General features: G+C 46.0%; 1 protein-coding gene across 2 annotated transcripts in view; it reads left to right on the top strand.

Moving 5' to 3' along the window:
* SGTB (small glutamine rich tetratricopeptide repeat containing beta) overlaps positions 1–15,775 on the top strand; it is a 63,361-nt gene extending 47,586 nt beyond the window's left edge. For both annotated transcript variants that reach the window (XM_030193198.1, XM_030193199.1), the window contains exons 9-12: positions 6,620–6,657; positions 6,739–6,822; positions 7,065–7,182; positions 14,927–15,775. In XM_030193198.1, coding sequence (XP_030049058.1) covers positions 6,620–6,657; positions 6,739–6,822; positions 7,065–7,176 — 234 coding nt within the window. In that variant the 3' untranslated portion in view covers positions 7,177–7,182; positions 14,927–15,775. The remainder of the gene's footprint in view (positions 1–6,619; positions 6,658–6,738; positions 6,823–7,064; positions 7,183–14,926) is intronic.
* The last annotated feature ends 1,950 nt before the right edge of the window (positions 15,776–17,725 follow it).

Below are 17,725 nucleotides of genomic sequence, written 5' to 3'. Positions count from 1 at the left end.
GTTACTTAGTACTGGCAAGGAATATTCCAGGATTAGACTTGGGAAACAATGCCCCAGTCTTTATTTATTTATTTATTTATTTATTTGTTGCACTTGTATCCCACATTTTCCCACTTATTTGCAGGCTCAATGTGGCTTACATAGTACCGTAAAGGCATTTTTCCTGTAGAGAACCATATACAAGATGATATTGTGGTCGATTAAAGGAGAAAGAGGAGAGGCAGGTTTAGGGGGAAAGATAAGAAGCTCAGTTTTGGCCGTCTTTAGTTTCAGATGGCAGTGATAAATCCAGGCAGCAATGGCAGGCGGGCGGGTGGGTGGACAAGCTGATACTTTGGCCTGGATTCCTGCTGAAATTTCTGGTGTGGAGAGGTAGATCTGGGGAGTTATTAGCATAAAGGTGCTACTGAAAAACAAAGCCCTGGGGTACACCAGCTGATAGTGGAGGAGGATCCACCAGAGCATACACTAAAAGTGCACCTGGAGAGATAAGAAGACAACCAAGAAAGAACAGAGCCCTGAAATCCAAGTGAGGACAGCACATCAAGGAGTAGGTGTTGATCAACAGTGTCAAAAGCAGCAGATCGAGAAGGATGAGGATAGAATAGAGACCTCCATTGCCAAGGTACAAAAAAACACAACTTAGCTAGTGAGTACCTGCGTGTAATGTGGGCATAAAAACATAAGAATAGGATACTGGCTAAGACCAATGCACCTTCTAACCCAGTATCTTGCTTCCAATAGTGGCCAGTCTAGGTCACAAGTACGTGGCAGAAACCCAGACAGTAACATTCTATGCTACCAATCGCAGGACAAGCATTGACTTCCCCATATCTATCTCGATAGCAGACTATGGACTTTTCCTCCAGGAACTTGTCCAAATCTTTTTTTTTAAACCCAGATATACTAACCGCTGTTACCACATCCTCTGGCAGTGGATTCCAGAGCGTAACTATTCTTTGAGTGAAAAAGTATTTCCTTATACTTGTTTTAAAAATATTTCAGGGTAATTTCATTGTTTCCTGGTCTTTTACGTATTCTACACCATTCAGGGGTTTGTTCATATCTCCCCTCAGCTATCTCTTTTCCAAGCTGAAGAGGCCTAACCTCTTTAGCCTTTCCTCATATGTGAGGAGTTCCATTTCCTTTATCATTTTGGTCACTCTTCTTTGAACCTTTTCTATTTCTTTATATCTTTTTTGAGATACAGTGACCAGAATTGAATGTAGTATTCAAGGTGAAGTCACACCATGGAACGATAGAGGCATTTTAATATTCTTGGTCTTTTTTTTACCATCCATTTTCTGAAAAAGTAAACAATGAATCCACATTTTCATATTCCACTCCATTCAGGAATTTATAGACCTCCATCATAACTCCCCTCGGCCTTCTCTTCTCCAAGGTGAAGAGCCCTAACCTCTTTAGCCTTTCCTCATATGAAAGTCCTTTCATCCACCTAATCATATTGGTCATCCTTCTATGTACCTTTTCCAGTCCCATTATATCTTTTTTTTGAGATGCGTCAACCAGAATTGCAAACGGTACTCAACGTGTGGTCTCACCATGGAGCAATTCTTTTCCTAATAATCCTTAACATTGTGTTGCTTTTTTGGTCACCACTGCACACTGAGCAGCAGATTTTAAAATATTGTCAATGATAAAATCTAAATTATTTTCCTCAGTGGTGACTCCTAATGTGGAACCTAGCATCATATAGCTGAATGGTTCTTTCCATCTTGCACTTCTCCATATTAAATTTCATCTGCCATTTGGATACCCATTCTTCAAGCCTCTCAAGATTCTCCTGTAAATTTGCACAGTCTGCAGGTGATTTCACAACTTCAAATAGTTTCATGTCCTTTGCAATTTGATCATCTCGCTCATCATTCCCATTTCCAGATCATTTATAAATATGTTAAAAAGCACTAGTCCCAGTACACATCTTTGTGGCACTTCACTTTCCTCCATGGAGAGAATTGGCCATTTAACCCTACTGTCTGTTTTCTATCTTTAACCCAATCCACAGCAGAACATTAAACTCTAAACAGAGGCTTCCTTTAAATGCTAGCTGTACTCTACACTGATACTGTGTTCAAAATAGTAACTTTAGGTAAACTATGCTCTAAAACAGCTATTATATGAAATTCTGAGACTTTAGATGCTAAACTATTCCCTAAACTGCCTTTGCTAAAGAAGCAGAATGACTTGAAGTAAAGACACTGAGATTAGCTATTTTACACTAAAAGGCTTATTTTCGAAAGAGAAGGGCGCCCATCTTTCAACACAAATCGCAAGATGGGCGTCCTTCTCCCAGGGTCGCCCAAATTGGCATAATCGAAAGCCAATTTTGGGGGTCCTGACGAGCACTTGGCCGATATTGGTCCATTTTTTCTTGCGACCAAGCCTCAAAAAGGTGCCCGAACTGACCAGATGACCACCGGAGGGAATCGGGGATGACCTCCCCTTATTCCCCCAGTGGCTCCCACCCTAAAAAAAAAAAAAACTTTAAAAATATTTTTTGCCAGCCATACCCAGCTCCCTGACAGCAGTATGTAGGTCCCTGAAGCAGTTTTAGTGGGTGCAGTACATTTCAGGCAGGCGGACCCAGGCCCCCCCACCCCACCTGTTACACTTGTAGTGGTAAATGTGAGCCCTTCAAAACCCACCACAAACCCACTGTACCCACTTGTTGGTGCCCCCCTTCACCCTTTAGGGCTATGGTAGTGTTGTACATTTGTGGGGAGTGGGTTTTGGGGGCTCAACATACAAGGTAAGGGAGCTATGCACCTGGGAGCAATTTCTGATGTCCACTGCAGTGCCCCCTAGGTTGCCCGGTTGGTGTCCTGGCATGTGAGGGGGGCCGGTGCACTACGAATGCTGGGTCCTCCCACGACCAAATGGCTTGGATTTGGTCGTTTCTGAGATGGGCGTCCTTAGTTTCCATTATCACTGAAAACAGGGGACAACCATCTCTAAGGTCGACCTAAATGTTGAGATTTGGGCATCCCCGACCGTATTATCGAAACAAAAGATGGATGCCCATCTTGTTTCGATAATACGGTTGCCCCACCCTCATGAAAACTTGGTTTTGATTATGCCCCTCTAAATCTACTTGTTCCTGAGTTTGAATGCAATTTCGCAGCAGGTAAAATATTCACCAGTGAAGTTTTCTTCCCTTCAGCAGATCCTCTCACAGGATCTCTTTGGGACCAAAATGAATGAGCAGCTCCATAGTAAGTAGTATTTGAACCAGAACTTGGACCCATTGTCATAGCCATTCAGCCATTACTGACACCTAGTAGAGTAGTGTGCGCTGAAAGCTCTGCCCCCTCTTGATGTCATCAGCCAAGGCCAGTTTTCATGTATTCATGGCATAGAACCCAGGAACTCTGGGCAAATGACATCAAAACAGGTGGCAAGAATAGTAGCAAGAACTCAACCAGGTTCGCATGGCATGTTGCATTCCTTCAGAGAGTAGGCAGCAGCCTTGAGATGTGTGACCAAATTCAGCAGATGTTGAAGGCTTGGTGACAACACAGTCTTGTGTGAAGGATGGATGAGTTTGACAATTTTGTAATGGTTTCCAGCTTGTGCATTTGGGGGTCCAGGGGGGTAGATATGTTCAGATCTTTGCAACATATAGTTCTGCCATCTGCACGGGCAGATGGTGACTCTTTTTCTGTTATAACTGGGACAGTGTTCAGAAAATCCATGGTGTCTTTTATGAAGCTTTTTGTCGTCTTGGGGTTTAAGAATCTTCTCTATGGGGATAATTTTATAAGAGGACACTTAATGTCAAAGTAACAAAAAAGTGCTTATTTTATAGGCCCCGTTTGATTTATAAAATAAGCCCCAGAACCAGCCTCAGTAGTGCAAATTCTCATACATAAATTGACGCCGGCTCTGAAGAAAGTGTAAATGTGCGCATGTGCTGTATGTATGTGTGTACCAGCTTATTTTATAAAATATACATGTACATTGAAGCTTTGCCCCTGTTCTGTCTAAACTATGCTCCTTGGAACACTTGTATGTGGTGCATATAAGTGTATACAGTCTTTTCAATGCGTATATTTATGTGTGTATATAGCTGTGCAGTTTTATAGACACTTTGCATTTGTAAGATTATTTCCTATAAGTCCAGATATTTCCTCTGTGCCAATAGTTAGTCTGTCAGGGTTTCTGGTTTTGCAGATTTTAGGCAGCATGTGAGAGGTGGACCGATTTCAGGCTTTCCAAACTTTGGACACGTATTAAGATTTTTCAGCTACTTATTGAATTTCAGCGTGGGAACCGCTGTCAGTTTTCTGTAGTATGCATTGTTTGTCTCAGCAGTCTCTGTGCCACATTTCTTTGTACTCCTTTGTCTGTTAGCTTGATTATTTGCATAAATTAGCATTAGTTTTATGTCTTTACAGAAAAAGCCAACATTTAGTGAAAGCTTTTATTTAAAAAAAAAGTTCTAATTAAAAAGAGAATTTTCAAAAATGTTGTTTAGATCAAATGTTGGCAGATGTGGTCCACAGGATGATTTTGCCTAGCCTGGAGCAACATTCTGTGATTCAGCTTGCAGCTGTAGCAACATACCACTTCATCACACTGGAAATGATCCCACCAGGGCTCATAGGAAATCCACTCTGAGCAGTACCTCGCTCTCCATTTCCCCACTGCTCCTCCTGGGAGGGAATCTCCCTCCCCCTTGCCCTTCTCCCCTCTCCCCCTCCACCTAGTCAGAGCTACTAGTCTGGTCCTTAGGCTGAAAAGTATATCTATTCCAATCTAGATTATTTCTTTTGCTCTCTCTTTTTTTCTATTTAAATTATTTTTTTATTCTATTATTTTTTTCTGTTTCCTATTACTCCAGCCTTTCACCGTCATTCTATGTTCCCTCATTCCAGAGCTTCCTTTCAATTGAAAGAAACTCGCCCCCCCCCCCTTTACAGTTACTATTTAAACGACTGTATCATATCACCCCAGAAAGGGCAGATTTACATGGAACAACCTCCTATGGAGGTGGTAGAGACAAAAACCAGAATTGAAGAAGGTATGAAGACCTCTGAGAAAGGGAGAGTTATAATAGAGTATCGCAAGCAGTTGGGGTGGGCAGACTGCATTGGCCTCTCTGGTCTTTTTTGTCATGTATTTTATTGGTTTTGTGGTGTAGCCAAGGGTGGGCCCAGGCCCACCCACTTTGGGCTCAGGCCCATCCAGTAGCAGTACACCTATGATGTGGCTGGCAGGCATTCTTCCCAAGCCCCACCAGCCGAAAACTCCCAACAACTGGCCCTCCTGCATACCTTGTAAATAGATGTTCACCTGCAGCAAGTAGCGACTGATCAATGCTGTAGGGCCAACATGAGCAGTGTGTATTAGTTGCTGCTCGCTGCCGGTGAAAATCTATTTAAAAGGTATGTGGGGGGGGGGGGGGGGGGGGGGATGTTTGAGAGACCATATGGTATGCAGGCGAGAGAGGGAGAGATCAAATCACTTGTGGGACAAGGTAGAGTTCTTCTGCCCACCCATCTTGGGCCCAGGCCCACCCAAAATTGGGTGTCTGGCTACGCCCCTGATACAGTTCATCCACATGCACATCTTTCATGTTACTTAATAGGCAGTTTGTGAGAATATTTAGAAGAATCACAGTCTCTGTGTTGACCAAAAAGTGATCAGTCTTGTATATTGGATTCTTCGAGCTGACTTGTCCAGTGATGTAGCTATGGCTAATTTTGGGGCCCTTTTACTAAGCCACATAAGCATCTATGCGCGCCATAATGGAGTTACCGCCCGGCTACTGCATGGCTCTTGCAGTAATTTCATTTTTGGCACGCGTCCAATATGCGTGTCCAAAGACACGCATATTGGGCGAGCGCCAAGTGACATTTGACGTTCGTAGGTCATTACCGCCCGGTTACCACATGAGACTTTACCGGTAGACAAAAATTCCATTTTCGGCAAAAATTTTTAAAAAGGCATTTTTTTACAGGGCACTGAAAAATGATTCTGTGCATGCCCAAAACATGCGTCTACACTACCGCAGGCTGTTTTTCAGCGTGCCTTCATAAAAGGGCCCCTTTATTATTTTGGGAGGGGGTGGCTTGAGGTGAACGTGGGTGGGCAGTAGACAGTGCAAATGTTTATTACTAGTACTATACCTCTTATTTCTGTAGTGCTACTAGACAGCACTGTACAGCAACACATAAGAGAACAGGAGTGGAGGAGTAGCCTAGTGGTTAGTGCAGTGGACTTTGATCCTGGGGAACTGAGTTCGATTCCCACTGCAGCTCCTTGTGACTCTGGGCAAGTCACTTAACTCTCCATTGCCCCTGGTACAAAGTACGTACCTGAATGTATGTAAACCGCTTTGAATGTAGTTGCAAAATCCTCAGAAAGGCGGTATATGAAGTCCCATTTCCCTTTCCCTCAACAGAGCTTACAATCTATTCAAGACAAACTAACAGGACAAATAAGAAATTAGGGGGTTTCATTTATTCTTTATTCATTTCTTTATTGATACTACCTCTTGTTCTCCTTTCATTGCCCTGGTCTGCTGCCACTAATTGGGTGGACCTGACTCTGTGGAGTCTAACTGGTTGTGTAACTGAAGATGCCTCCTCTTTTCCAGGCAGCAAGTTTAATGCAAAATCCACAAGTTCAACAGCTGTAAGTATGTGCACATAAGAGTCTGCTTTTACTGCAAGTAGGATGGAGAAGGAAGTGCCAATGAATTTTCAATTGTTCTAGAATGTCAGGGATGATGTCAAACGCTACTGCTGGCCCTGCTGCAGGTGTTGGTGGTCTCACAGACTTGTCGAGCCTTATACAAGCGTAAGTGTTCTAGCTTTTTCATAATCTGCAAAAGGTATGATAACTAAATTTTTGTCAAACCTATCTCACAATGTTTTAAAATAATTTTTGTTCAAGAAATAGTATATGTTTATATTTATCAAAGTTGCAGTAGTTTATTGTTTTTGTAGTGTGATCTTTTAATATTAGTATCAAGACTTTTTATTTGTGTCATAGGAATGGTTATTTTTCACTTACTGAGTTATGTAAAACTGTTAATGCAGCGGACAGCAGTTTGCTCAACAGATACAGCAGCAGAATCCTGAGCTAATAGAGCAACTGAGGAATCATGTTCGGAGTCGATCTTTCAGTGGTAGCACCGAAGAGCAGCCCTGACACAGTGTAAGCATATATTATAGTTAGAACTATACATTATTAACATTTTTAAAAATGTATGTTGCATTTGCAGGAGGGGAGGTTTGACTGCTTTGTGTTTAGACACTGAATCCCCTTTTATGCACTCTTCTCACCCTTGTTTAAAATTGATTTCTGCACGGTAGTTTGACCTGGTTGTGTACTTGTACTGTGTAATGTGCATGTGTGTTCAGAAAGGTACAGAATCTGCTGGATCAAATGCTTGCATATCAGTGGTGTATGGCACTTGCAGTGCCCAAATGTATGCATTTAAATCTTTTCTACTGTTGTCTGGCCTGGGGGCTTAGTGGCAGTTACTTGGTTCAGTCCTTCTGCTTCCCAGTTCATCTGGGGCTGGAGTGCTGCAGAGGCAGGGTGATATCTAGTGGCTAGATTCACGGTGCACGATTGCAGGGTTGTGGCAGGAGCCCTGTTGCAGGATCTTCACTGTATTGATCAAGTGGCATGCATGGTTGGGGGGGGGGGGGGGAGAGTATATAAAAAAGAAAAATCCCTGAGTGGAATCAAATGAAGTTCATGGTGCCTGAGATCCCAGGCCTGGTTCCTCTCAAGCTAGAGAAGCCCAAAAAGAAAACAGAAGGAAAATATCAGGTCAAAAAATAGAATTAAATAATAAACTCTCTTCACTTTGAAAATGAAATTCTAAGTATCAAAAGATTTGTCCAGGTAACCTCAGGGAGTTACTTGGGCAAATCTTAGATTAAAAAAAAAAATGTATATGGTTAATAAAGAAGCAAGTTATTTGGGTGTTCCGAGAACATGATTTAGTTGAACTTGATAGCTCTCAATATTCAAAGGCATCTGGCTAAAAGTCACCAGATAACTTTCTCACTATGTAATGCTTTCCTATAAGGCGGGGGTCCTCAACCCAATCCTTGGGACACACCTAGCCAGTCAGGTTTTCAGGATAGCCTCAATGAATATGCACAAGATAAATTTCCATAGAGTGGAGGTAGAGCATGCAAATCTGCCTCATGCATATTCATTGTGGGTATCCTAAAAACCTGACTGGCAAGGTGTGTCCCAAGGACTGGGTTGAGAACCCCTGCAATAAGGTAACTAGATAATGTTTATCCACATTTTTAGGGTATATAATATTCTGTGTCTTTTTCAGCTATTCGTATGCTAATCAAATCATTGCATTGGTTTAAATGGTTTTTTTTTTTTTACATTTGCATTCCTTATTATGTATGCATTTTTGTACTAACCTAGTAATCCGTAAATAAATAACTATAGCTGAATCTATTCAGGAGCATTTTAACAGAAAGTGACGCTGCATATACAGGGTATCATTAAGTGGATAAAGATACTTAGGTAAGTTTTATTGCTGACTGTGTTACGAAATATATGCCCCATAAAATTCATGCTTGTTTGGAACTCTTATGCTTAATTATATGTAAATAACTGTAGCTACACAGGAGCAGTAGTCTACATTTCCATATCATCATACTGATCAATCCATAGACTGGTGGGTTGTATCCATCTACCAGCAGGTGGAGATAGAGAGCAATCCTTTTGCCTCCCTATATGTGGTCATGTGCTGCCGGAAAATCCTCAGTATGTTCTCTATCTCAGCAGGTGGTGGTCACACACAGCAGCAGCTCTTGCTAGGTCTCCAAGCCTAATTCTTAGGTTTTGTTGAGTACCTGGGGTTGAGGGCTCTTCTTGAGCAAGTGCAAACCTGGTGGTGCCAGGTCCCTCCTTTTCTCCCCCCTCCCGCTGGCTCTGTTTAAAAAAAAAAAAAAAAATTTGGGACGTCCTTTAAGGGCGTTTATTTCAACATTTATATCGGCGTTTATTGCAGCTGCTCACTGGGACACCAGTTCGTTACAGCTCGGAGCGAGAAGCAGGTAATTTTTACCTTTAGTAGCGGGCAGGGGGTTCCCCGATCGGTCTCCACGTGGCTTATGGCTTCGGAGGGCGAGGGCGCGAAGAATCGCTCCCCGGACCGCGTGTGCGGGGATGCAGGGGTTTCAAAGCCTGAATTGCCTTTTTTGGGCATCAGTTTGGAGTCTGGTCAGTGTCCCGGTTCTTCCTCCGGTGCGGCGGTTTTTCCCGCCATAAGCACCCATCCCCCGCTGCTCGCCCCCCCCCCCCCCCCCCCCCCCCCCCCCCATTTTGGCCGGCCACTCTGCTCGGACGGCTTCTTCTTGGGCCGCCCTCGAGGTGGGAGACGTTAATGCTATGGTCGCCCTTGATTCGGGCGACGGCAAGAAAGCGGCAAAAGTTAAACGCCGTTCTTCCCGCACGGCTCTTTCTCGGAGTTTCGCGCTGGACGCCATTTTGGATGCACAGCATGTTTCTCCCCCGCTCTTGCGAGCGCCGGTTGAGGGTGCGTCTAGGGCCGTGGCCCAGGCTGCAGAAGTGCACAGTCGGGGGGGGGTTTCTCCCCTGAGTTCATTTTGCTGCTGCATCAGGCTTTTCTTATGCAAAACGCTGCCCCTGCTCCCCTGTCTGATAAAGGGGTTGAGGCCTCCGGAAGCAAACACCCTCGGGTGGATTTCCAGGCCCTAGAGGACTCTGTCTCCTCTGATGTAGATGAGGGCAGCGTATCAGAGTTCTCCCAATGGTCCTTTGGGGATTCCTTGGAGGAGACGGATTCCCGCTCGGATGGAGCGGATGACCCCTCTGCAGCGTGGATCTTTCGCTCGGAGGATTTGCCCAACCTGTTAGTGCAGGCCATGAGCATTTTGAAGATTTCCTCTCCGGAGGACGTCTCTCCCTCAGCCTCTGCTGGCTCTGCCATTATGCTGGGGATGAAGCGCCCGCCTAGAACCTTCCACGTGCATGAAGTCATGCGCACCTTGATTTCGGCTCAATGGGATTTCCCAGAAGCGAGCCTTAAAGTGGCTAGGGCTATGTCCCGCCTCTATCCTCTGCCTGAAGGCGAACGGGAGGCCTTTCTTTGGCCTACCGTGGATTCCTTAATCACTGCGGTGACTGAGAAAACGGCGTTGCCAGTGGAAGGTGGCACGGCCCTAAAGGACGCCCAAGACAGAAGATTGGAGGCGGCTTTAAAGTCGTCCTTCGAGGCAGCTGCTTTAAGTTTGCAGGTCTCAGTTTGCGGCTCCTATGTGGCGAGGGCGTGCCTGACGATTGTGCAGCGGGCTTCCCCCTCGGATCCTTCCTTGAGGGCTGATTGGCCGGTCCTGGAATCAGGCTTGGCCTACTTGGCAAACTTGCTGTATGATGTCTTGAGAGCCTCGGCTAAAGGTATGGCTCAGACAGTCTCTGCTCGGCGCTGGCTTTGGCTGAAGCATTGGTCTGCTGACCACGCCTCTAAGTCTCGCCTGGCTAAGTTGCCTTTTAAAGGCAAGCTGCTCTTTGGGGTTCCAAGGGCAAGAGGTTACCGGAGGTCAGGTCTCGGGCCAGTGGTGCCCGCCCCAGTTCCTCCAAAGAACGGTTTCAGGAAGCCCATCGGTATCGCCCGGGCAAGTCGGGCTCCCCTGCCCCCTCTTCCTTCAAGAGGAACTTCTCCCCCAAGCAGCATTCCTTTCGCAGAGACCGCCGTCCCGGAGGTGCGTCCTCCGGTCCTCTCCCAGGGTCTCGTACCCAATGACGGGGCCCTGGTCCATGGCCCAGAGCAGATTGGAGGACGCCTATCCTCGTTTCTGGGCGAGTGGACCAGGGTAACTTCAGACGCTTGGGTGCTGGAAGTCATCAGAGACGGCTACAAGCTAGAGTTCTGCCAACCCTTAAGAGACGGGTTTGTGCACTCTCCCTGCAAGTCTCCGGTCAAAGCTGTGGCAGTGCAGCAGACCTTGGACAATCTGATCCGCCTGGGTGCGGTCGTTCCGATGCCAGAAGATCAGCTTGGCAAGGGACGTTACTCCGTTTACTTTGTGGTACCAAAGAAAGGAGGTTCTGTGCGGCCTATCCTCGACCTCAAAGGGGTGAATCGGGCCTTGAAAGTTCGACACTTCCGAATGGAGACTCTCCGCTCTGTTATAGCGGCAGTGAAGGCAGGGGAGTTCCTGGCATCCTTGGACATCAAGAAATCTTACTTGCATATTCCCATCTGGCCTCCTCATCAACACTTTCTGCGTTTTGCAGTCCTGGGCCGACACTTCCAGTTCAGAGCCCTCCCGTTCGGGTTGGCTACTGCTCCGCGTATCTTCTCCAAAGTAATGGTGGTTATCGCGGCCTTCCTACGCAAGGAAGGAGTACAAGTCAATCCTTATCTGGACGACTGGTTGATCCGAGCCCCCTCTTATGCAGAGTGCGGCAGAGCTTCAGACCGGGTGATTGCTCTTTTGAGCTCCCTGGGGTGGATCATCAACTGGGAGAAAAGCCAACTGCGCCCGACTCAGTCCCTGGAGTATCTGGGAGTTCGTTTCGACACCCAAGTGGGCAGAGTGTTCCTGCCAGACAATCGGATTGTCACGCTTCAGGCTCAGGTGGACCAGTTCCTAGTAGCCTCTCCTCTTCGGGCTTGGGACTATGTGCAGCTGTTGGGCTCTATGATGGCCACGATGGAAGTAGTGCCCTGGGCCAGGGCTCATATGAGACCTCTACAGCACTCTCTGCTGTAGCGATGGACTCCAGTGTCGGAGGATTACGCTGTGCGCCTTCCCTTGGATCCAGCGGTGCGCAGGGCGCTGAGCTGGTGGCTGAGGCCAGACAAGCTGTCCGCAGGAAGGCCTCTTTTGACCCCGGAGTGGGTTGTCGTCACGACGGACGCCTCTTTGACGGGCTGGGGAGCCCACTGCTTGGGAAGGACAGCGCAGGTGCTCTAGTCTCCTGCAGAGGCAAAGTGGTCTATCAACCTCCTGGAACTCAGAGCCATTCAGTTGGCGCTTTTGGAGTTTCTCCCGGTACTGGCGGTGAAGCCAGTACGGGTCCTGTCGGACAATGCCACGGTTGTGGCCTATGTCAATCGCCAGGGAGGTACCATGAGCGCCCCTCTAGCCAAGGAGGCCATGAATCTATGCCAGTGGGTGGAAGCGAACCTGGAACAGCTGTCGGCGGCCCACATTGCGGGAGTCATGAATGTCAAGGCGGACTTTCTCAGTCGCCATACCTTGGATCCCGGAGAGTGGCAGCTATCTGCTCAGGCGTTCTTGGACATCACGAAGCGCTGGGGCCAGCCGAGCATAGATCTGATGGTGTCATTGGCCAAGTGCCGCACTTTTTCAGCAGAGGACGGGACCCTCGATCTCTGGGAGTAGATGCTCTTCTCCAATGGTGGCCGACACAGGAGCTTCTCTATGTGTTCCCGCCCTGGCCCATGTTGGGCAGGGTGCTAGACCGGGTGGCAAAGCATTCGGGTCGGATAATCCTGGTGGGTCCAGACTGGCCCAGACGTCCCTGGTATGCGGACTTGATCAGGCTCTCAGTGGATGGCCCTCTGCGGCTGCCAGCGGTGCGGGGCCTGTTGCATCAGGGTCCCGTGGTGATGGAGGATCCCTCCCCCTTTGGTCTTACGGCGGCAACTTGGGCATCGGCTCATACCTTCTCCAGTCATTACCGCTTGACTGTGGCTGCTCGGGCGGAGGCCCGGTTTGGAGCTTCAGTGTTGCGGTCAGGGATTTCTATGTCCCGCCCTGGGTGAGTACTGCTTTGGGACATCCCACCAGTCTATGGATTGATCAGCATGATGATATGGAAGGTAAAATTATGTATCATACCTGATAATTTTCTTTCCATTAATCATAGCTGATCAATCCATAGCCCCTCCCAGATATCTGTACTGTTTATATTCTGGTTGCATTTCAGGTTCAAGTTTAGTCTTCAGTTCCTGTTCAGGAGGATCTTTGTGTTCAAGTTTTTCTGATTGAATTCTTCTGGAGTTGAGACGATTTTGTGTTACAGTGAGCTGCTGTATTCCCCTCCCCTCCGTTTTACGGGGCTGGATTGAGACATAAATTCTGCCGGCGCTCCCTCCTGCTTCGTGCAGCAGTAGGGCAGCCTTATATCCCTCCAGCTTCGGCGGTGTTAGGGTCAGCCAGCTCCTCCCGCGGTTGCAGGATCCCCCCGCATCGGCGGGTGTGGTGTCCCTCCCCCGCTCCGCGGGATTGAGCTGGACGGATTCCCCTCCCCCACTTGTGTGGGGATGAGCTGGGTTGATTCCCCTCCCCCGTTTCGGTGGTGGTGAGCTGGGCAGAGTGTCCCTTTGTGGGTGTAATTCTCTAAGTGCTGAGTCCTGCGGATGGAGCTTTTATATCGACATACTGAGGAGTTTCCGGCAGCACATGACCACATATAGGGAGGCAAAAGGATTGCCCTCTATCTCCACCTGCTGGTAGATGGACACAACCCACCAGTCTATGGATTGATCAGCTATGATTAATGGAAAGAAAATTATCAGGTATGATACATAATTTTACCATTTATTCTAACAGTTTGAGTCAGTAGTGGCTGATGTGTCAAAAAGTAGGTGGTGTGATGGCATTTATTCTAACAGTTTGAGTCAGTAGTGGCTGATGTGTCAAAAAGTAGGTGGTGTGATGGTCATTGACACCCACGTCAGACCACTCTCAAACATTCATCACTAGTCCACCCCCCCCCCCCCCCCAATTCATTTTTCCATCCCTTCTTCTCCCAGATTCCTTTCCTGCAGTCATCCTCCCCCTATTTCTTTCTGCATCTCTAATACCCTAATTTAAATTTGGGGGTACAGTTCCACAATTGCAGATGCACATAAGCTGCCACTGATATTAGTAAGGAATGCCTTCTGTGTGCAGCCCTACAGGAGTGTTGCAAGCAGGAAATGGGCCCTTTATAGCATGCCCCCAAGCATCGTGCTGACAAGGGAAGTCGGTGGACAGGGTGCAATTTGGTGCCCCAGTTTGCCTTGCGCCCTGTGTGGTCATGCATACCTAGCTACAGCCCTATATATTGAATACATATAATCGGGTGTCTTACATTTCAAATAACTGCCCCTTTCTATTCTCTTGCTGCTGGTGATCATTTTCTTTTGAAATATCCTGCATCATATTTTGTGAAATGCAGTTTTTAAGGCAATCTTCAGACCATCTGTGGGGCTTGTTCACATGTATGTGCATTATTTCTGCCAGTATGTAAGTCTGTTTTTAAAGGGAAACACCACACAGGTTTTCTCTTTGCAGGAATAGGGTTCACTGCTCATGTATTGTAAGTTGCGTTGAGTGAATTCTTTCAGAAAGGCGGCAAATAATTCCTAATAAATAAATAAAATGTACATTTATCTTTCCTTTGAAGCAGGTGAAAATATAGCTAAGGAAAAGTACAGGCACAGCATTCAAAATGAAAGCCCCATGCATACACTCCATCCAGTTACCTAGTCCCACCACTTTTTGGCTGTAGGTAAAAGTACCTGTGGTTGGGACTAGTGTGGGTACATCAGTTTTTGGCTGGCTGTTTTCTGCTACTGGGGAAAAAGCTTTGAAAATTGTTTTTAGGTTTTTGAGCTATGTTCTAATCTCCTGAAGGACCCATTTTATTCGTCTGGATCCTGAGACAAATAACACGTGCTAATGATGTTAGTAAATGTTAAAATCGCATGTTCAAGATAAAAATGAAATGCAGATCTATAAGGTCCAGTATTTAGGGAGAATGGTGCAGTCTCTTAGCTGTGCTTCAGTTAAAATTACTTGCCAGCTTGTGTATTGGGGGTCCAGGGTGGATATGCTGATAATTGAAATGTTAATTTTCCAGGAGGACTCTTTAAATTTGTCTGCTTTGCAGTGTTGAATGAGCATGCAACCTTTATAACTTTGTTGTTATTTTACAGCGATAGATCATGCACGAAAGCAGCAAGACTAAAGTGATCAGACTTCGCCTACCTAAGAATAGCAGAAGCTTGCCTAATGTAAGAATACAGGGTAGAGACTCCCATGCAACAAGTAGCATCATAAACGTGTTTTGGGGTTTTTTTTGGTTTTTTTTCTGTTCAAGTCGGGAGAAGAGAGAAGATTTCCTGTACGCTGAATTTTCTGTACGGTGCACTATAAGACTGATTTGCCTCCCAGTCAGATGAACTGCTTCTCTGTCCTCCAACATGCTGTAAACATCATCTGCTTGGAAGGACACAGCAGCTTGTAGTGTGTTATGGCACCTTATTTTGTACTATGGAAATTGTTTATAAATGCTTTATAACTTTTTAGAGTAGCTTTTAGTCCATTATAGAAATGAATATATTTAAACACATGTGGCGCCTAAAACTTGAGACTAAAATCTTGTAAATTAATATGTAAGACAAAGTGTTGCCTGTATTTAAAACTTTCTATAGATAGTAACTTTTAGTATTTCAAGGTTTTAGTTACTGTGAGCAGCAGGATCCTTTTTTTTTTTTGTATTTATTTTGGTGTGTAACACCTTCAGTGTACATGTGATTGGTACTGTATTCTAAGGGATGGTGATATTGCTTGTGGTGCTGTGTTGTTTTGTAACCTTACTTGTAGTGTTCAACTCTTCATTAACACTGGCATCCTAGCATTTTCACCATACCGATCAGGTTCCCTCAAATAACAGGCAGACACTGTTTTGTGGAAAAAAAAAACATAGCGGAATGTACAGGGTCGCAGCTTTGTCAATTAACAGATGTACATTGTAAACAAATATAAAATTAATACCCAAACCAGCTTCACGTGTCGTCTTCTCCATTCCAATAGGTCAGTTTAGTTTAATATCTATAGCCCACACTTATAAGCATTCACTTGGAATCCAGACAGCTGTTAATAAAAAAAAAAACCACACACACACACTAAAAATATATCCCAATCCCTATATTACCCTTAATTTGACACACACAAACACACACACACACACACCAAAATGTTTTACAAAAATTAAATCCAATCTTAAAAACAATTTAAGAAGTTATAGTAACAGGAAAAATACGCCACTTGTTAAGTGTCCTTTCTTAAATTTCTCATATAACCATCTAATTTTGGGCCCCTTTTACAAAGCGGCAGTAAGCCCAATGCAGGCTTACTACTCCCTAAACAGGAAGTACCACAGGGCTACTGCAGCAGTCCGGTGGTAGTTCCCACCCCCAGCGCGCCGTCATATCTGGCGCAAAAATATATTTTTTTATAGCTCCGGGGTGTACCCAGCAGTAATCGGGCAGTGCCATGCACTGCCTGGTTACTGCCAGGTTATCACGTGAGCCCTTACTGCCACCTCAGTGGGTGATGGTAAGGGCTGCTCCCCCCCCACCCCCCACACACAAAATGGCCACGCAGCAAGTGCTTTACTTGCTGCACAGCTATTTCCTGCAGAAAAGAAAGACTACCCTTTTACCAGCTGCGGTAAAAGGGGGCCTCGGTACACATCAAAAACACGCGCCAACACCAACGCAGGCTCCATTTTGCCGCAGCTTGGTAAAAGGTGTCCTGTGTTCCTGTTGCATTTCCCCGGTGGTGCAGTACCAGAGATCAAACAATCTTGGGAACAACTCTATCCACCTAGTAGTCTCCTAAGTAAATGTCCCATAAAGTACACTCCTGCCTCTGGTAGCTCCATCTGTAAAATGGCCACTGTGAGCTCTAGCAGTAGTTTTGCAAAGGGGGAGAGAGGAAAGAAAATGACTGATCTACTTATGTGAGTCCCACCCAATATTCAGCTGAGACTGGCAGCTATTGCTTACTTTTCTGGTGAGCACTGGACATTCAATACTAGTGCCTGAACAGGACCTGGTATTGAACATCCTGGCAGTGGCATTCCTAGGGGGGGGGCGGTGGGGGCGGTCCGCTCTGGGTGCATGCCACTGGGGGGGTGCCACGCACCTGTCAGCGCCGCTCGTTCCGTGCTCCCTCTGCCCCGGAACAGTTCCTGTTCCGGGGCAGAGGAAGCACGGAACGAGCAAAGCCGACAGGCACGTGGCACCCACCCCACCCCCAGCAAGAACAAATGCACCCGGGGGGGGGGGGGGGGCATCGGTGATCCACCCTGGGTGTCAGCCGCCCTAGGAACGCCACTGCATCCTGGGCTAAATTTGGCTACCTAAGGTCGACACTCAAAAAAAAAAAACATTTTTGACTGCCACTGGCTGAATATTTGACAAGTATCTGTTACCCACTCCAGCCTCCAGTGCTGTTCACAGTGACTTACAACCTCACAAAAACTATGTATATCTCAACAAGCTTGTAATTGCCTTTACAAAATTTTTAGGTACCTGTACATAAGGTGACACACATTCTCCAGTGTTTATTTTCAAATTAATCTTCTTCCTTAATCTCAATATTAGGAGTCACAGCCCAGAAAAAGAATCTAGGTGTCATTGTTAATGATACATAAGTATTGCCATACTGGGACAGACCGAAGGTCCATCAAGCCCAGTATCCTGTTTCCAGCAGTGGCCAATCCAGGTCACAAGTACCTGACAAGATCCCAAAAAAGTACGATATATTTTATGCTGTTTATCCTAGAAATAAGCAGTGGATTTTCCCCAAGTCCATTTTAATAATGGTCTATGGATTTTTTTTTTAGGAAGCTATCCAAACCTTTTTTTTTTTAACCCCACTGAGCTAACTGCTTTTACCACATTCTCTGGCAACAAATTCCAGAGTTTAATTACATGTTGAGTGAA

The sequence above is a fragment of the Microcaecilia unicolor genome, chromosome 2 (assembly GCF_901765095.1).
Source record: "Microcaecilia unicolor chromosome 2, aMicUni1.1, whole genome shotgun sequence".
Classification (NCBI taxonomy): domain Eukaryota; kingdom Metazoa; phylum Chordata; class Amphibia; order Gymnophiona; family Siphonopidae; genus Microcaecilia; species Microcaecilia unicolor.
Note: the sequence above shows the minus strand (reverse complement) of the source record. Positions and strands in the feature narration are given on the sequence as shown.